Source organism: Ziziphus jujuba, chromosome 11 (genome assembly GCF_031755915.1).
Source record: "Ziziphus jujuba cultivar Dongzao chromosome 11, ASM3175591v1".
In the NCBI taxonomy this organism is placed as follows: domain Eukaryota; kingdom Viridiplantae; phylum Streptophyta; class Magnoliopsida; order Rosales; family Rhamnaceae; genus Ziziphus; species Ziziphus jujuba.
In genome coordinates, this window is record NC_083389.1 from 16,393,782 (window position 1) to 16,414,383 (window position 20,602).

The following is a 20,602-nucleotide window of genomic DNA, read 5'->3' on the forward strand; positions in this document are numbered from 1 at the left end:
TCCATATGTCAAATGTCAATCGAAGGATGACACTCTTGACCTTTTGAATTTTAGCTTTAAATCAGCAATTAACATCATAACTTAATCACACCATTCTAGTCTCGTGATAATATCCACACTCTTTTGTATATCAGATTTTTCAATTTGAGTAACTTAATAGAAAAAAATAATACAATTTTAAAACTATATATGTGTTTTATTTCCTTTCAGTGAAAGGAAAATTTTTTTTCAAAAACAAAAAATGGAATATAACCATGTATTCAAACAAATAATTATACCATTACCAAAATAATAATAATAATTATACAAGTTATTTCAGTCTAGAGTACATCTCGAAACTTTATGCCTCATCAATATCTAAAATACTAATAAAAAGAAACATTGTCTACTTGAAAACAAAAATTGCCAAAAAGGCTTTAGTTAAAGGATGACCAACTGCAAGTAGACTGACCAGAAAATTCTTTACTAACAAAATCTTAATATACATTAATATTTGGTATACTTGGACTTTTTATCCTCTTTGCTTCTTTTTCTTGTTGGACCCTTTCTTTTTTCTTGGATTTTAGTTTTTCCATGAAAAACTGAAACCAGAAGGAGCTTCAAAAGTAGAATTTTCACAATTTACTCCAGCAAAACTTGAGTAAAATTCCATAAAGATTATCTGAATAGTTTTAACGGTCTATATCACCACAATCTGAAGGTTGTTGCAAGACAGAATCTACTCTTCCACCACTAAGAAAACCAAAAACCTGCTTAAGATTTCCTCTGGATGGCCGAGCGTTTACTACAAAGTTACAGATGAGTACCAATCTTCTCCGCATTTCCCATTTAGTAATACGTGTCTCATTGAAGGATTTTCCACCATCAAAGGTCCCTGATTAAATTTTTTTCGACAAGTCCAGAAAATTAGTCAACTTGACCACTCTTGTTCAAATTAATCAGCACTTAAATAGTAGTTATTCTGTGAATATCCAAGAGAGATGAGAAAATTGATAGATAAAATGTTCCCAAATCAGAAACAGAAGATCATGCTTTTGATAATGACCAAAACTGGCTATGCTTAAACAATTGGTATACTCCAGAGTATTTTGTTAGCCGGAGGTGAAAAATAATTATTCAATAAAATCCAAAAAAGTTAGAAAAGTCATAAAACCAACAAATCAGTTACATCAGAAATGTTTGTGCAAAATAACTAAATTATTTCCTAGTAAGATTAAGCAAATAAAATAACTTACCTTGATCATCAAATAACGATGTTAGGATTGCCAGACAGACACATACACTGATATCTTCCCCTGGAAAGCAGATGACACAATAAATTAGCAATACGAATAGACCCATTTAAATATACTAAATAATTACTTAATGAAATTGAAATCAATATTCATGGAAGCCTGAAAGAAATCCAGTATACATTACAGAACACTTGTATAAAATGCCACAAAACCAGACAAATATCTTTAATGCAAACACAAACTATAGACAATATAAGCATTTCCATTAGCATAAAACAATTAAGCCTTTAAAAAATATAACTCCATTAGGAGAAATAAACCTCAAGAGTTCTTACCATTCTGACAACAAATAAGGAGACTCTTCCCGTTGCTTAGATTTGATTTTGCAAAGTTTACTGCAGAAGGGAGATTGTTCAACAAGGAAAAGCGGTCCAGTTTTGAGATCTAGGCAGAATAAGCTAAAGTAAGTGGACTAAATACCAAAACGAAAATGGAAAAAGAAAATAGCATTTGATGGAGATACTCTTACCACCATAGGAAGATGTAGATATGCTTCAGTCTCAGGAAGGAAAGATATAGACTCCTGATCACAATTTAATATGCAATTAACATTTGACAGATTCGCAGCTGCACCATAATGTAAATAAAAGGTAAGCTGCATGAAAGAGGAAATGAAATAACAAACAGAGTAAAGAATAACACTCAAAGAAGCAGATGCAACGATTAATGGTTAACACTCATTATTAAGATGCAAAAAAACCGGATTTGAAAGATTTGGTTTTACTCGATTTAGAAGTGAAATTATTATGGAATAGAAATTTTGGACAAGAAGTTTATTTATCTTTCTACTTTTAAAGCTGTTTGAGTTCAACCCCTGTGATGGAAAGTTGAAACCTCAATGGATGGAGCAAGTTCAAGGGAATAAGAAGGCTAACACACAGTGTATAATTGAAGCATTCATGCAAGGGAAGAGAAAGCAGAAGAAATTACAAAATAAAAGGAAAAGCTAAATCATGTTAAAATTCATCATGAATTTCCATAGCATTTTGAAAAAAGAAAAAGGAAAAAGGGAAGAGTATCTAATCTATGTTAAGGGTAGCATTGTTGATTATAAACAACTTAAACGGCCATACAGATATGCATACTATCCCAGTGCTTTTAGTAAGAGAACCCTCGGGAATCAATGGTAAATTTGCAGTACCAAGTAGTTTCCTTTCGGTGTTTGGGAGGGAAGGGTGATAGGTAGTAAAACATTTAAATCATCAATTAGTGCTCTTGACGTATTTTTGAAGATCCTAAACTGTCTTTTTTATAAAAGTAGTTTTGAAATGTGCCTAGAAACCTTGAACACCTCCTGTAACCCAAATACTAAAAATAACAAAACTTGCAACATAAAATACGGAACAATACAAAGCATGCCATCTGCATACTATCACAACAAAGTTATGGATTTAAAAAAAAAAAATAAAATAAAATAAATAAATAAATAGTAGCTTATCAAGAGAGTTTTTTATTCAGCATACCAGCTTGAGATGTGCCTACAGCAAGATTAGTTGAACCCAGCCAAGATATTGCACAGCCTTCATCACAAGATTTAAGATCAATTTTAATGTTCGAGATATCAGCAGACAGTGTTGATTCTTCAAGTGAAGGATGAGCTAAATTGCCCGCCAACTTTTTGGACTTGACAATCACCTGAGGAGCATTTTGTCCTCTTTGAGCACGATAAACTCGATCTTTTTCAACTATATTAGCTACCTTCTGATTACATAATTCAGGCCCTGAGTTGATAATATCATAGGCATGATTCCAGAAAAGATTAGGCGATAAGCCCTTTGCCCAGCTCTCTTCATCATCTCCAGCCCCTGGTATATACCTCCAGCTAAACTCTGAGGTAGTCCTATGCTGAATTACACCAGTTGCGGAAGAGGCAGAAACAAGTATAATGGGTGTAAAATCCCATGAATCATGGTCAGGAACTTCATTCAACCAGATGACAGTTTTTTGAGATATCCATAGAGGGCGTAACGGTTTTTTCAAGCATGATGCAAGGGAGGCAATATCAGCTCCACTTTCATCCAACTGTTTCGTCCATTCCTCTAACCGATCCTCTATGGAAGCTCTCTCTGTCTCGGAAACCCACAGAGGAAGATGCAAGGAACAATCCCAATCAACAGAATTCTGTCTTTCATTCTGAAACTGTTCATCAGTAGTAGATAAGACCTATTATAAAGCAAAGGAGCAGATGGATCAAAAGTAAAGTAAAAATCTGAATCAAGTGAAGAAAGAAAAAGTTCCAATCTTGACAACCTAATTAGTTGAGCAATTACAGAAAATAAAACGCATAGGCCAATATTGAACAATTAGCTAGATCCAGCTCCTTCTTATAGTGAAAAGTTGAATTGGATTATCAACAAACTATAAGGGCAAACTGAACATTTTCAAGTTCATAATCCACAAGGGCAAAACAACTGAAATTAATATTCTTTACAAATAAACACAAACAACATTAACAACTTATGACATTTAAATCCAATTAACTTCTGGTTGGTTTCAAGAAAAGAACATTTGTATGTAGATGTAATTCCATTGGTTAACTACTACAGCAATCCATAGTAACATTACTCACCCCCTTCTCCAACTCTGCAACATCATGCATTTTGCTCAAGTGCTTGTGAATGGAACGATTCAAAACACAAGTCCAAATGGGTATAGTTTTGGACATGCTGTCCGGAAATCTCTTCCCTTTTCTGGTGGAATCCACTATAAAACACCCTCCCTTCTGTCCTACCCATTCAATCACAGGAAAAAAAAAAAAAAAAAAAAAAAAGGAAACAAACATTTTCAACATTAATTAATTGTTACCAATACCAAAATCTCACATAACACTACGACAGCCACCAAAAAAAAAAAAAGTTTCCCTCTTCCCAATTAAAACAAACAATTAAGCTCAAATTTTGCTGGCTGGAAAACCTCACTACGATTATAAATATCATATATTTTTGTTCTCTCCATCTTTTTTTCTCAAGTTCCAAACAACAAACAAGAAACACAAATCAATAAAAATTAAAAAATTAAAAAAAAAAAAAAGAGAGAGAATTGAGGAATGGATGTGCACCAGCAAGCTGAGCTACATGGAGGTTGAGACGAGAGGTGTTGAAGGACCAGTTATTGTTATGGCCATCAGTGGACTTGAAATAACAAGTGGAATGGAACTTGGGAAAATACCAGAGCCCACAACGGAGGTTTGCTAGGAGAGGGAGATCCGGCCATAGCTGGGAAATCTCACCCACAAAAATAGAGTCTTCGTAGATTGATCTCAAGGCGTTATAGAGGCTGTTGTCTCTGCGCTTTATGGTCCTGGCTGCTCTGTATATGCTCAGCTTCGTCGTCTCGTCCTCCATGGAACCTAAAGTTTTCAAGCTTTCTCGATTAATTTTATATGGGTTTCTCAATTTTTCTTTTTTTCCCCCTCTCTCTCTCTCTCTCTCTCTCTCTCTCTCTCACACACAGGATGGTTGCTATCAAATATGAAAAAAAATCGACTCTCTCTCTCTCTCTCTCTCTCTCTCTCTCTCTCTCTCTCTCTCTCTCTCTCTCTCTCTCTCTCTCTCTCTCTCTCTCTCTCTCTCAGGATGGTTGCTATTAGGATGGGCAAAATCCAATCCAACTCGTTCAATCCATCAAATTCAATCCATTTTTAACGGTTTGAATTGAATTTTTATATCAATTGGATTGGATTGGATTTAAAATATTATAAATTGTATGGATTGGATTGGTTATGGATTGGAAATATAAATCCAATCCAATCCAATCAAATCCAAATAATATATTATATAACTAGAAAATTATATATTTTTTTATTTTTTTTATTTTTATATATTAATTTTAGAATATTTTTTTCATTTTTATATATTAGTTTTTAAATTTTTTTTTCCATTTTTATATATTGATTTTTAATATATATATATATATATATTTTTTTTTTTTTCGTTTACATCCCCATATCCCAAATCCTAAATCAAATTGTAAGTTGTAACGCTAAACTAAACATTTACCTTTGTTGCCGCCCACCACCAATCCATCACCATCACTATAATATATATATTTTTTTTACATCCCCATCATATATATATCTACATATATTGTATCCAATTGTTACTTATATATATATATATATATATATATATAAATATTTAAATATAATTTATTGCTAATTTTATTGTTTTGATCTTTGTAGAGCTTATAGAATCAACTAAAATTAGTGAACTTGTCAACGTTGATTGACTTATGATTTACCAAAGTTTTAAAGTTAAAAAAAAAAGAAAGAAATTATGCATTGATTCTTGAGTGAATAAATTTTGACGAATGTATTATTTTACATTATTTATTCTAACAATTTTAATTTGATTTTATAAGAGTGAGATGATGACATTAATATTTGCTATTTAATAAGTGCATGATGTGTATCATTTGCTACATTTTCTTTTTTATTTTCCATTGTAGACTATGTTGTATTATTTTAATTGTATTTTATGTTTGGATAATTATAATTTATTATTTATATTTTATATTTGGATAATTTTTTATTTGTATTATATATTTATAAATTAGTAAGTTTCAAACCGATCAACCAATCCAAACCAAACCGATCATAAATGGTTTGGTTTGGTTTGGATTTAATACTTCAATAGTTTGATTTGGATTGTAAATTACAAAAACCGATATATATGAATTGGGTTGTATTTCGGTCCAAAACCGAACCAACCCAATCCATGCCCACCCCTAGTTGCTATCAAGGTTCAAAATATGAAAAACAATCGATAGAAATATCGAGAGTGTAAAATATGAAAAATTTTATAAAAATATCAGTAAATATTGTATATTTATAAAAAAAAATTATAAAAAATAATAAAAATTTATTTTAAAAGATAAAAAATTTTATTAAAATTTTAAAATAAGTTTATTTAATCCATCAATTATTAAATTGATTATAAAACTTACTAAAATATTGAATGGATATTATGTTCTTGTTAGTGAATTGATTTATAATGAATAATTAAATATTAATAACTATAGATAAATTATTATTAATAAAAATATATCAAAAAATATATATATGATAAAATTATTTATTAATTAAAATATATAAAACGATTATTACAATTACATTATAGTTCATAAATATCATCTTAATACCACATAGAACTTCTGGATGGTTGAAAATCATCGGTTTCTTCCTCATTTTGATTTTGAAATGTAAAATATGAGAAATAGTTATAAAAAAAAATATATCTCCATGATAGTTTTGCATATAATTATTAATATGCCAACCATATGGATCTTACATTATTGGTTGACTATGTGCATAACTACTACTCTCTAATGGTTGAGTTTGAGATGGTACCCATAAGTTGCTACTTGATGACATTCCATAATTATTTATTGAATAAGGGTTATGAAAATGACTTCCAACCCTCATAGATCCAAAATTCATAGAAATTGAATCTTCTTCTTATTGTGACATCTCCATCATAGATTTCTCTTTACGTGTATAGTCTTTTCCAACAGCATTGAATCCTTGACCTGCATTTCTACTTCCATGATCTTCATCCTGTGTTGCATGTGTATAATATTGTTCACCAGTAAATGGGCTTAATCCAACTTCTTGACTTGTTGATTCCCTTTGACCCCTACCTCTTCTACCTTCTAATTCAAATAATTTATTGAAGTTATCTTCATCACCACTGTAGCTAGAGTGACTACTAAGAATCTCAAATTGTGAATATGTACCACCTGATGGAGCTGAAGCACTAGTAGTTCTAGTTGGCTCTCTCATAAGCCTTTGAAATAAATCACCATTACTAGGATTTACTTCTTCAGTAATCACTTTTTGAACATTTATCCCTTCTTTTTTAGCTTGTTGAGCAATCTTTGGATTAGGATTCCCCTCATGATCATCTAAATGAACATCTCTAATCCATTGGTATATTTGGTTGCCCTCTTCATCATCATCTTCCATTATAGTTTCAAATATTATTGTTGGATCCAAGTCTTGATGATTTTCTTCTTCAGCTTCCATATCCCTCAACTTGAGTTTCATATTATAATAACAATAAACTAGTTTTTCAATTCTACTATATGCTAGTCTATTTCTTTGTTTTATATGTATTAGTGCAAAAGTGCTCCAATTTCTTTCACAGGCAGAGGATGATGCTGTTTGTGACAAAACTTTCAATGCCAATTTTCTTACTGTAGGTGCACTATCACCATACATGACCCACCATTCAACTGTTACAAAATAATTATTATATGATTACATATTTGTACTATTACATCAATTGATATTCACATACTACAATATTTAAACTTACCAATAGACATCTCTTTTCTAGAAGCAATTGCTGTTGGTCTTGCAAATCCTTTCCTTGCATCCTTGAAGTATGTAAGCTGTAAAATAAAATAAAATAAAGTTATAAACCCTTAAAATATATTATGTTAATAAATTATCATCATTATATCTCCTTTCCAAACTGGCTAATTGCGGCTGATTTAGGATTCAATGTAGCATAGACATCGTGTGCAACCTTTATAAGATTAGAATATTCTCCAACCCCAAATCTATATTGATATTGAGGATTTAAATAATAAGCTATATAAAAGGGAAAAATATATCTATATATATATATATATATATTTTAGTTTAATTAAAGATAAATAATGAAAGATATAAAGTATTTTACATTAACAAAAAATAAAAGTCTAACATATTTTATATAAATTGACTATGAGCTCATACCTGCTGCATGTAATGGATGCTTTAAGGTTTTATCCCACCTATTATTGATAATCTTTAATATCCACTTTGCACCATGCATTTTGTCAAGTTCCTCTTTAACAATTTGCATCAACTCATACACTGTTCCCATTGTTGAATAAACATCGGTGTCAACAATACGTAAAAACTTATATAAAGGCTCAAATAATTGACACATCTTATGTGCTTGATCCCAAAAAATATGATTAAGTAATATATTTTCCACTGTTTGGCCTTCTTTTGAAGCACTATAATTATGACTAGTCCAATCAGTAGATGTGAATAGTTGCTTAAGTTCGGCTTTCTTTTTAACCAAGCTATCAAGCGCAAGATAGTTTGTGGCAAATCGTGTAAGTCCCGGACGAATGATGTCACCTTTGCAAGTTTCACGCATCTTTGCTAGCAACCAATTATGATTGTAGATGTAAGTTGTGATTGCTCTAGCCTGCTTGATCACAATAGCCACATTCTCATTCTTCCCAATATCTTCAAACATGAGATCAATGCAATGTGCTGCACATGGAATCCAGTACAAATTGTAATCTCCCATCAATTTCTTCCCAGCTTTAACAAATGCAGAGCCATTATCTGTTACAATTTGCACCACATTTTTCTTCCCAACTTCCAGAATTATTTTCTTCAATTGCTCATATATGTATTTATGATCCTTTATTTGATTTGAAGCATCAATAGATTTTAGAAAAACTGTGCTTCCTTTTGAGTAAACCATGAAATTAATAATAGACATTCTGGTGGGATCCGTCCATCCATCACACATGATTGTACAACCATAGGTTTCCCATTTCGCTTTCATTTTGTTTACATGGTCTTTTATCTCCTCATACTCTATATCCAAATATTTTGTGCTGATCTCATAAGGGGTTGGAGGTTCTATACCTGGCCCTGCTTGTTAGCATCCTGCTACCAAAATCTTGAAATGATGGGATGATGCTTTATTTGCTGGTAAATTTTCATAAATAAAAAATTTACTTATTATTCTTCCCATACCTTCTTTTATTTTTCCTCCAGAAAATTTTTTTTTTATATTTTTTTGCTTTGCTTGAGAGGACTTGTATAAGCTTGGTGCAACAAATCTTGATTGTGGATTTTTAAGACTCCATGTCCGTTGTACTGCAGGTTTAGCACGACTACTAGATTCGCCTCCTTCAGCTTGATATCGAACTTTGTGGAGATGACTTCTTTCCCACTCTGATTGTTTAGAAGCACGAATTGCCTCTTGATAATCATTTTTCTCATATGGATCCATCCCATCCCAGGTGGATATGCTATGTCATCATCATCCTCATCATCCACATCATATGTTTCAGTATGCAGTTGTCCTCGTAAGTCTGCACGAATATCTTCCATTCTATTTGCTTTTTTGATCTTACGTTGTTGTTTTCCTTTTAACAAATCTATTATGAATTTTTTAACTTCAGGAGGCACTTGACCACAAGGTTGTACATTGTGTGAAGGATCAATACCACTAAGGTGGTATTTTAATCGTGTTACTCCACTACTCTTCATCACGCGATTACAATATTTGCATATTGTTCCACTTTTATTACCTTCAATTGGAAAACCATATTCCCATGCAGGATCACGTTTGCTTCCTCCACTAGCCATTATCCTATAATAATAATAATAATAAGAGTAATAGTAATAGTAACAATAATAATTTTAATATTTGTCTATGAATATATATATATATATATATTTGAATTTTTGATCGGAATTGGATAGAGATATTTGATTAAAATATTTTCTTATAACTATGAAAAATAATTTAGTATAACAAAAAAATCAAGATCTTTGAAATTAAATAATTCGTTTTTAATGAATGTACCTGGTACGAAAATGATTCCTTATAGATCTTCAATGCCTTGAGTATAGATGTTTACAATTGGAAAAGAGACAAAACACTACATAAAGAAATAACCAATATTTTCAAAGCAAAAAAAGAAATAACCAATATATTTAGGCAAATTTAATATACTTTAACAATGTATATTCTAGCTGACATATATATATATATATATATATATATATGTATAAGATTTATTTTCTAATCAAGTTTTTATTTATTGTTTATAAGTTTTAACATATTATATTATGAAGTTTTGCTTACGTAGAAGACAACATGAAAAAATTAAATGACAAAGTGGGTTTTTTAAGTTATGCTTTTTATCCAATAAGAAAAAACAATTATATTTTCAATCACACATCATACATTAAGTTTAAGGTATATATTAAATTTGAGTTTGTAAATCTAATCATTTATGATTACTACATATAAATATATATATATATATATATACACATATATACATGTTACATTTTCATCATATATATATAGAGATAGATACATATGTTAATATATAATTAATTAGCTTACAATTAATAATTCAAATAACAATAATACAAGTGAATTAAAGAATTTAGATCTTAAAGTATAAAAGTAAATATAAACCTCTTTTTTTTTAAGATAAAGAAACTAACCTGTAAAAAGGATATCCAAAGAAGTTGTATGAAAGAATTTGAAATTTTGTGAGAACCGAAAATATGTATAAAAAAAAATGTTAAGAACAAAGCATCAAACTTGCTCTTTAAATAAAATAATAATGTGATTTTTTTTTTCATGGAATATTTTATAATCAAAACCACACTCATGACTCATGAAGAATACGTATCGACTCTGGTAAAATATAAAAGACACGTGAAATTATGTAAAGATAAGAGAGTGGACAACCAATTATAGTATATAGAGATAAAAAAGTACCCAGGCAATGGTCAAATACACATTTATGAAGAATATTTTTTAATTTCAAAACTACATAATGATGTACTAATATAAAAGACATGTGAAATTATGCAAAGACAAAAGAGTGAACAAGCAAGTGTAATATATAGAGACAAGAAAGTGTCCATACAATGGTCAAACACACATTTATGAAGAATATTTTTTTAATTTCAAAACTATATAATGATGTACTAATATAAAAGACAAGTGAAATTATGCAAAAACAAAAAAGTGGATAAGCAAGTGTAATATATAGAGACAAGAAAGTGCCCAAGCAATGGTCAAACACACATTTATGAAGAATATTTTTTAATTTCAAAACTCTATAATAATGTACTAAGATTCTCTAGCATAAAAATATTTTTTCAAAACTATATAATAATGTACTGAGATTCTCTAACAAAAAAAATAATTTTTTAATTTTAAAACTATATAATACTATTATAAGATACCCCATGGTATAAGAAATTCATGGAGAGTATTTGGTTGATTGATATAATTGAATAATATATTGTCTTCTTCTTAAAAAAAAATGAAAAATATAATTTATGAATTTTTAAAAAAATTATGGATTGTCTTTTTCAATAATATTTATGAATTTAAAAAAAAAATTCATAGATATTTTTGAAATTTTCATGGAAATTATAGATTTTTTAACCAAATCATTAAGGAATTTATGTAGATATTTTACGGAAATTTTTATGGATATTATGGAAGTTTTATCCATTTCCATGTCGAACCTAAATTTTATATCGACCCCTTCAAAAAATAGAAATATCGAAAAAATTTCGAAGAAATATCGAATATTTTAAACCTTGGTTGCTATGCATATATATTACCTTATTCATATTGGACCGTGAAGTCCTATTTAGACTGCAATTTTATTTTATTTTTCGTCAAGAAATTAGATTGTAACTTGATAGAATAGAATTCGGATTATACTCATAATCCTTGTACGAATAATTTCAAGCCAAAAAAAAAAAAAAATCCTTGTACGAATAATATTTGCAATAAGGTTTAATTTCATCCACCATTATCATGTTTAACTCAAATGCAATTATTATTCACCAAAAAAAAAAAAAAATCTCAAATGCAATTATAAATGAATCTTTTATTATCAATTTCCCCTTACATTTTTTAAAATTATTTTATTTTCTAGTATTTCATTCATATTTTTTAAAATAATATCTACACTCTGTAATATACTAATTGTAATTTTCAAAATTTAAATAATTAAATTGTATCTATCATAGATTTTAAGGAGTTCTGATAAAAAATACCCTTGCAAAAACATGAAGCTTTTAGGATAGAATTGCAATTGACAAATAATACTTCCAACATTTAAATATATATATATATATATATATATATATATAAATTTATAAAATAATTTGAGATTCCCTAACTCTAATAAACAAAGATGATTAGAATATGTTCAATGGCACTGTTTATTTTTAAATTTGTTATCACATCAGAAAAGTAAACCTCCATTAAAAAAAAAAAAAATCTTCAATAGATTTGTCTAAACACTATATCAAGCTAATATAGCAAGAAAAATAGTAAATATTGTCAAGATAATCTCCTGTTTTTAAATGTTTTATCAAACATTATAAAGGTTTTTTAAAAACAAATATTTTCTTAAAAAATCAATAAAACATATATAATTAATTAATAGTCATAAAAATTTTTCTACACATTACTATTTGAAAACAATTTTAAAATTTACTATTTGAGAATAATTTTAAAATTAACTATATATTCATATCAGTTAAATTTAAAAAATAAATAATAATTCACATTTGCCATTTTTATATGCAATAAGTGCTAAAAGTTGCAAAACTCTTTATATTTCAATTGAAATAAATTAATTATCACTTTATCTAATGGTTAAACTTTTGTCATATAAATTAGAAATTCTCATATAATAAATTAACTCCATATATATATACAACTAGATTCTCATTTGGTTGACTAGATGATCTTACAATTAATATTTCTTTTTCAATCATTTAACTAACTTTATAACTGGCCATAGCTATGTTGGAACTAAATAATATTTACTTTGACCAAATAAAATTTTATTATATCACTAAATTTATATTTAGCTATTAATTAAATTTTAAATTCTAACCCAACTTATGATAGCAAATACACAAAAATACATTTATAACCATCAAATCGTTATTGATTTGATATTCTGTATTTAATTTTATTGAGTTTGTTTTGTTTAGGAATTCAATTTCTGTTGTTCAATAGTTATATATATATATATATATAGCATGAACCTAATTAAACCAATGTCAACATAAGATAAATATATATTTTTTAATGAAAACTTCTTTTTTATTTTTGAATTTCTAGTGAAAAAACATGTTGATTTTAAATTTTTCTTTTTATGCAAAGGCAATTAATTCTTGTTTATTATAAAGAAATATTGTCTACTAAAACAAAATTTATAAAACAATATGTTAATTGAAGTCAAGGTGTAAGGTCTCAAAATTGAAAAAGTTTAGCCCTCAATGGTAAAAATGTAAAGCCATGCAAAAACTTGAAGACGTAAAAGAAGAAATATGGACCTATTAAAATCGACATTTATACATTAAAAAAAATAATAATAATGAATAAATAAAAAGAGGGTAACTACATTTTACCTTCTTTCAATTATACCTCCTCCTCATCAGTTTAGCCTAATCATGCAATTTTCCCTAACAAATTTTGGTAAAATGGTAAAATTAGTCATAGATGCTATCTAAAAGTAAAGGAAGTTGAATAAAACGGTATTCCACATAATTACAAGAGTTATTCTATATTTAATTTCATCGAATTCATATATCAAAATCTGTAATTGAATTTAATTGCACAGGACTCACCCAAAAAAAAAAAAAAAAAAACAAAAGGAACTTAATTGTTTGGGGCAGCTTTTAAGGTTTTGTCGTATGGGAGGTAAAGTGTAAAAAGTATTAAAGTTGAGGGCATAAAATGTAGTTATCCAAAAAGAAAAAAGTCAAATGGGCTTAGACAAGAAATTAGTTTACTAAAAAGAAAAGAGAATATTGCAAATGCCTTACAAGTTGCAACACAGCACAAGCTGATTCGAACCCATGTTAAGTTTCACACCCACGAAACATGTTGTTCACTATGTTAAAATGGCTCTTTAAGATTTACTTTTTCTATTTTTTGCAGCACTTTTTAAAACTCCATTGGTGACAGATGATGAAGGATTGATTGCCTTGCGTATCTTAGAGATGTTCCAGGCAGTGTTAACACAATGCCCTGCTGTTGCAAGCGCATCCCCTGTGGCCTCCCCTGCACTTTCCCCAAACCTGGTTGCCCAACAATCATACACTAGACTATATTAAGTTATGAAGTTCAGTAATTCACATTTTAGTTGGACAGTTTATAACGTGTCGTTTTTGACATAGTAAAAATGATCCACAATGAAAGAAATTATCCATATAGGATCATGAATCTTCATGGTTCATAATGAATGATATTTTTTATTTTATGTCTTACAATTTAGTTGCCTACCTGTTGCTGACCATTCTAGTTGTTGCTGTGGAGGTGGCAGAAAAAGCTTGTTTTTCTGCTACTTCAACTGCATCTAAAACGATATCTGTACATTGCAGAGAGTGCACCATTTTTAGTATGTAAATTCATTCATCTTTTTTTTTTTTTTTTGTTTTTTTTAAAATATTTTTTACCATAGAGGGAACATAAAGAATGTGAACTTACTGACAGCATCAAGTGAAGCTAAGAGGACCTCTCCTGGAACCATGGATAGGAATGCCTTTCCTGCTTTGGATTTAACCACAGGTGCCATCACTGCTCCGGTTGCGACACCAACCCCATCAAGCATTGCTTTGCTTAGCTTCTCAGTCATCTTTGATAACTTTTTCACACTAAAGTGACATACAGAGAGGAAAAGGGTAAATCAAATCCTCTTGATTTGGGCAGAAAATTGTCTTGTTCACAAATTTATTCTAACGAATCATGTGATTGTTTAAAGATACATACCGTTTCAAGTTTTTGTTGAGTCCACTCTTCTTTGTTGTACCAGAATTCTTAATGCTGCTATCATTTGCTTTCCTTGTGACACCATTTCCATACTCAGAACCACCAGCTAAAGTCATTTCCCCTCCCTTCTGGACCTGCTTTTCACCTTAATTTTCTTAAACTGACTAATCATAACAATCTAAAGCAAGCAAGCATGACATGCTCTTGCACCAAAGAAATAGGTAATAACAAGTACGTAAGTTTAGCAACTTGCTACTAGGAGATTTTTTAGCATTCCTTTTTCCACTTTAGTTTAGTTACCATGTAACTAACCCATTGAGAAAACATTGAGATATGAAATTTTCTCCCCAGTGCATCTCAAAATCTATTAATGTTTCATAACTGTTCAATGTAATCAAATTTTGCTTTTTGGCTTTGCTTTTAGACTATGAAATTCAACATGTATCATAGAAAATTTTCTGTTTTGTTATCATTTTTGGGCTGAAATTCTGTTAAACTAAAAAGTATTTTGCAGTGTTGAATTTTTATAATTAACAAGTTGTTATAAAATATATATATATATATATATATATATATATTTATATATATACATATAAAAATCATCAATAAAATAACTTCCATATCATCCTAGAAATACTCCAAACAGATGGTAAAAGTGTGAGTAGTAGTAGTAAAAAACAGACCTGGTTGGTGTAAGCATTGCTACATTTGAAGATCCCCTTGACAATCTGACCAGTCCCTCCAGCAATTGCCTTAGCCAAAAAGTTGTTATAGTCTTCAACCCTCGGAGCAAACTCTTTCCAATCAACACCTTTACTCTTGTTCGATGTCAAGCCGGTAAAGCAAGAGTGTTCCTTCAAGAACGAGTCCAGTGACCCCAAACTACCACCATAGTGCTCTGGAAAAGACACACCATAGCTTAAGGGATCACCATCTTTCATAGGCAACGTAAACAGATAGCTGAGAGAATCAAGCTTCACTACTGGCTCATCTTTGGTCAATGGCCATTGAAGATCTTCTCCAACTTTCACTATGGTAGCAAGACAAATATCTTGGTCGAAGATTCTCAGCAGCATGAACTCCCCACTGAGAAGTTCTACAGCTTCTCCTTCATCCATCAGATGAACTCTGCATCCTGGGATCTGCAGTAAGATTTCTTGTCTGAGATTTTTGGGCTGTGAATTTTCTCCAACACCTTCTGATGTTGACGAAGATGAGGAGGCTTTCATGGAGGATGGGGTTTTTGAACTGCCAAAACTGAAGCAACCCATTATTGCTAATGCCGTTAATAACAAAAACTCTCTCTGTCTCCCTCCCTATCAATGTGTTATGGAAAGAGACTTTAATAAAAAGAAAGATGCTTAAAAAGTGACTGGCAAGAGGAAAAAGTAATAATTGTAGGAACTTGATTCGGTTTTTTTTTCTTTTTTTTTTTTTTTTCCCCCTCAACTTTATTATATTCCTGATGATTGGACTTTCGGTGGAGAAAAATTGAGCAAAGAGGATGACAGACTGATAAATATGTGAAAAACCAATAAGCAATGTGAACACAACCTCATTGGTGTAAAGCTAGATAGCTTTCATCAATAAGCCATTGATACAGTATTGGGTTGGTTTTTTTTTTTTTTTTTTTTTTTTTTTTTTTTTTTTTTTTAATGAGTTTGGAGTGGCTAAACTGGGCCAAACACGATTGCTTGGCGTCTAGCTTTCCTTTTTCTTTCATGCAGCTTCCCATCAAGACTATAATGCAAAATTCCCAAATTACTCTATTTTTGTTTTTGGGTTGAAGGTGGTTGCTAAGCTCCACTATTGTCAGTACAAATTTGTGAAGGTATTAAGAATTTGGTAATGGGTCAGGAGGCCCTCTTGTCCACTTCTGTAATTTTGTACATAAATTTTGTTACTTTGACTTGCATGTGGCAGCAATTAGCAAACTAATTCATTGATTGGTGTTCACCAAAATGTTTTCTTTTTCCCTTTTTTTTTTTTTTTTGGGTAAAATAAAAATGGACGAAATAGTGGTTTTATGTCAAATTAAAATAGAGGGGAAAAGTGGAAAACAACAGACGGTAGTAAGTAAATTATTATCCTTAGTATGCACATTGAGCCTCGTTTTTTTTTTCTGAAAGTGAATGATAATTATTAATTAAGGGTAATTATATTTGATTTTTTAAATCTGGAGCAATCCAATAGCGAACTGATTTGACGCTAATTGGGTTTGTATTTATATTGGGCGGGGGATTAAAATTATGAATAATGTTGGAATTACCCAAGAACTTTCTCAAATTTATTAGGAAAAGAAAGATTAAAAATGATTGAATAAAAATGATAGGACACACACCACACCATTGACCATTGTTATTTACCCGACCCATTTTTGAAGCCATGGTGCCGGAGTCCGGCCCGGATTGAACCGTTTTTCGGTTTCGTGTTTGAATAGACACTAATGCTACCAGTCGTAATTCGGATTCGGATTCAGTTTCAGTAGCAGTGGCTGATGAAAAACGTAATCTTGCAGTAGCTGCGAAACTCCTACTACTATTTGCTGGAGTTTGTGGCTGTGGGTTGGGTCAGATTCCATAACCTCTGGCTAATTTCCAAGCAATAGGATCTACTCCGGTGAATCCGCCGCTAAAAAGCTCTCAACTTTTCCATAACTGTCGCCGGAAAGTCAGACAAAGCAACCCTATTTACCCAAACCTAACAGGTGGTCAATCATCTTTCAAACCCATCATTCTTTGCATTTTGGATTCAAAATGTAGTTTTTTTTAACCCAAAAAAGAAAAAAAAAAAAAAAAACTAACTAAAAAACCCAATGTATCTTGCAAATTGATTTTTATGGTGAGCATTTCACCTTCTTAGGAGCAAATTTGTTAAAGCAACGGAAAGCCTCTGACAAGATATAAATGAAAACTGTTCCTGGGTTTTATGATATTGATTGTTACCTTTTTCTTTTTGTCTTTTTTTTTTATTATTATTATTTTTTTTCCTCCTTAGATTTATTGAGATTTTATTTTATTCATTTTATTTTGGTTTTGATTACTTATTTTAGTTTTTGGGTTTTTACAATCTGTCTAGGCAGTGGAAGGAGCTTGAGATATGATGATAGCAGTAGTGGCATTGGTCCTGGGTCTCGTGCTGGGAGCTTTCATTTTGATCCCTCGAAACCTAAAATCTGGTATCTTTTGTACTTTATATTTTTTACTGAATTATTTGGATTTAGATTTGCATTTGATTCCTTATAAAGATAATATTTTTTGGCGCAGACCGTACAAAAAATGATCAATCAAATGCCAAAGATAAGAAGGTAACTTTCATCCTTATTAACTTTCTTGGGATCTTCTAGGGCTTTAGGACTTTGACCTTCCAGTTTTTTACTTGCATAACTCTGCTCATTGCCTGTTTCTTCTCTAAAAAACCTGAGGAGAACGAAGGAAATGTTACGTTTAGCATTTTGTTGCTTTATTTGGTATCAATGGCATTGAAAGCTCATGTGTGGTAGATTGATCAGAACTCAGATTGGAATTTTTATTTATTTATTTTTTTTCCTTTTTGTTTTCTGTTTCATGCTTTCTTGGTTCCCAATTGAAGGAAGTCTTAAAATTTTGATTTCTAGATCTTCTTCACTTTGCAAAATCTTAGGAATGATTTTATTTGCCACTGAAGCTATTGTTGATTCGCGGCCTTCTGGCGACCGATAGAGAGTTAAGATGTGGAGCATGTGATTAGCTAGGGTTAAGGATAAAGTCTGCGAGTTTTTGAGTTAAAGCAAGATCTAATGCTGATTATAAATGTGTTTGATAAGAGTTCTCACAAGTTTTTATTATTTACAGAACTCATCTTATCATGAAAGTGTGTTTGCCTTTGAAACTGATTAGTTAAATAATAGTTTTATATCCCATAGTTTGGTGATGAGATCCTGCCAAAGCACCAATTACTACATTCTTTTGGGATCTTTATACGAAGTTACATATGACTAAGAGTCTATGACCTCTTGATTTTAGTTTTTTATACAAAACTTGGGACTCAATTACCATTTATTTGGGTTGATCTTTTTGTTTCTTGTTTATGGTTATGACCTTTCAAACATTGGTTGTGCTTATTTTTTGTTTGAGTACTGGTAGACAGCCCAAGCCATGAATTTCGTTGTTAAGTTGGCAACACTCACTTGTTGCCATGTGGCAGTGTGAGTCTCATGTTCTGCATATGGTGGTACCATCCCCAATGTGAATTTTACAAATTGGGCTGACAGCAATTTTCCTTTTTGCTTAGCAGCATTTGAAGCATAGACAAGCTTACTAAGTCTTTAAAATCTGTTTTATTAGGCATCCAAAATCTACAGCAAAGCTGAAGTCTCTTTGCATAATAAGAGGACTGATTGTTGGATCATTATCAAAGACAAGGTATCAATTCATCCTAATTTTTGGTCAGGAATTCTGATAAAGTTTCCAATTACTTAAGGTTTTTTGCATGTTGTAGGTGTATGATGTAACCTCATATGTAGAGGAGCACCCGGGTGGAGATGCCATCCTAGCACATGCTGGGGATGATTCAACTGAAGGGTTTTATGGGTATGTGGGCTTTTTCACTGAAAATTTTTCTGTTGAGAACTAATTGCTCCCTTAACTCTTATGTTTACAAAATTTTTTGATGTTCTGCGATAAAATGAATTTTTCATAATCATTTGGTTGGTTCTTTTTTCTGTGTTTTTTTGGGCACTCCATCGATGTTAGGCAACTTTATAATACTTTACAAAGTTTCTTTGTTTTTTTTTTTTTTAATTTCTTTTTTTTTTTTTTTTCCCAGTGCAAACTAATTAACACTCAAAGGTTTCGCTGGTGAAATAAAATGGTGCCTTATTTGCATTATAAAAATAAAAGGGAAAAATTATTGATAATTGATAAAGATTAATTTTCTAAGAAGAATGGGAGACCATAATTATATAAGAGCCCTGCAGGCTGCAGCGAAGCCTCTCTGATGCTTCAGTAGCTACAAAAATAAGCATTTGGCATGTTAGAAACTATGCATTTTGTTATAAAACAGTTTAACAATGATACTTCTCTTTGTAGTGAAACTCTATGAAATCAAATATTTCTTTTGTTCATGCCTTTTACTTCTATCTGGCAGGCCACAGCATGCAACTCGAGTCTTTGACATGATTGAGGATTTCTACATTGGAAATTTGGAGCAATAATGAAAGTAATTGGTTCATGATGAGTATAATTTGAGCTTCCAATTTTGCATTTGCTCACCTCTGTAGTTAATTCCAGTATTAGAAACTAATGTGAACTAGAATGTGCTTATATCTTTTCTTCCAGTCATTATAATTTCAGCTTGCAAGTTTAACTATTCTCCTGACTAGGCCCATTTCCAATTTACAAACACTAATCCAAGTTTCTATGAGATAGTTTAAGCTTGAGCTTTCAACCATGGCTTCTTCAAACTGGGCTAATTTTTTGGTGGATTTTTTTTTTTTTTTCCTTATTTTAATGTTCTCTATGAATTGTTCTAGACAAGATACTCGACAAAAACAACTTGTTGACATTCGTAGTTGGAGATGGTCAATCAAGAACCAAATGGTTGCCAATTGTTCTATCAATCTGAGTGTAATAATATTGATAAATATCTGGCTAATATACCGATCTAGGAATTTTCTTTGATGATCAAACTTCGGTAAAATTGGTTTTTTTTAGTAGAAGTTTTTTTAATCGGGCCTGTATCGGGAGGGATCCAAAT

At 30.6% G+C, this 20,602-nt stretch overlaps 4 protein-coding genes across 7 annotated transcripts; 1 reads left to right on the forward strand and 3 right to left on the reverse strand.

The window, feature by feature from the left end:
• Positions 1 to 257: 257 nt before the first annotated feature.
• LOC107425492 (tRNA A64-2'-O-ribosylphosphate transferase) lies at positions 258 to 4,729 on the reverse strand. Of its 3 annotated transcripts, none has more exons than XM_048465153.2 (7): positions 4,354 to 4,729; positions 3,865 to 4,022; positions 2,759 to 3,434; positions 1,765 to 1,862; positions 1,571 to 1,679; positions 1,236 to 1,295; positions 258 to 874 (listed from the first exon to the last, which is right to left on the reverse strand). In XM_048465153.2, the coding sequence occupies exons 1-7, from the start codon at positions 4,637 to 4,639 to the stop codon at positions 672 to 674; spliced, it is 1,590 nt and encodes a 529-aa protein (XP_048321110.1). In that variant the 5' UTR covers positions 4,640 to 4,729; the 3' UTR covers positions 258 to 671. The 3 variants fall into 3 exon arrangements, with proteins under 3 accessions (XP_048321110.1, XP_015890982.2, XP_024932641.2); XM_016035496.4 differs by having other exon boundaries at positions 2,759 to 3,458; XM_025076873.3 differs by having other exon boundaries at positions 2,759 to 3,458; positions 3,865 to 4,017; positions 4,354 to 4,494.
• Positions 4,730 to 6,606: 1,877 nt separating this feature from the next.
• On the reverse strand, positions 6,607 to 13,557 carry LOC107423774 (uncharacterized). The gene is made up of 4 exons (XM_048465155.2): positions 13,504 to 13,557; positions 9,899 to 9,974; positions 8,035 to 9,682; positions 6,607 to 7,685 (listed from the first exon to the last, which is right to left on the reverse strand). Exons 3-4 carry the CDS (start codon positions 8,864 to 8,866, stop codon positions 7,627 to 7,629), a joined length of 891 nt encoding a protein of 296 aa, XP_048321112.1. The 5' UTR covers positions 8,867 to 9,682; positions 9,899 to 9,974; positions 13,504 to 13,557; the 3' UTR covers positions 6,607 to 7,626.
• Positions 13,558 to 13,866: 309 nt separating this feature from the next.
• On the reverse strand, positions 13,867 to 16,235 carry LOC107425493 (senescence/dehydration-associated protein At4g35985, chloroplastic). Of its 2 annotated transcripts, none has more exons than XM_016035497.4 (5): positions 15,550 to 16,234; positions 14,867 to 15,000; positions 14,585 to 14,751; positions 14,381 to 14,465; positions 13,867 to 14,175 (listed from the first exon to the last, which is right to left on the reverse strand). In XM_016035497.4, exons 1-5 carry the CDS (start codon positions 16,135 to 16,137, stop codon positions 14,007 to 14,009), a joined length of 1,143 nt encoding a protein of 380 aa, XP_015890983.2. In that variant the 5' UTR covers positions 16,138 to 16,234; the 3' UTR covers positions 13,867 to 14,006. The 2 variants fall into 2 exon arrangements, with proteins under 2 accessions (XP_015890983.2, XP_015890984.2); XM_016035498.4 differs by having other exon boundaries at positions 14,018 to 14,197; positions 15,550 to 16,235.
• A 941-nt stretch (positions 16,236 to 17,176) lies between these two features.
• LOC107435731 (cytochrome B5-like protein) lies at positions 17,177 to 20,215 on the forward strand. The gene is made up of 6 exons (XM_016047357.3): positions 17,177 to 17,573; positions 17,945 to 18,044; positions 18,133 to 18,173; positions 19,192 to 19,269; positions 19,346 to 19,437; positions 19,994 to 20,215. The coding sequence occupies exons 2-6, from the start codon at positions 17,966 to 17,968 to the stop codon at positions 20,058 to 20,060; spliced, it is 357 nt and encodes a 118-aa protein (XP_015902843.2). The 5' UTR covers positions 17,177 to 17,573; positions 17,945 to 17,965; the 3' UTR covers positions 20,061 to 20,215.
• Positions 20,216 to 20,602: the final 387 nt, after the last annotated feature.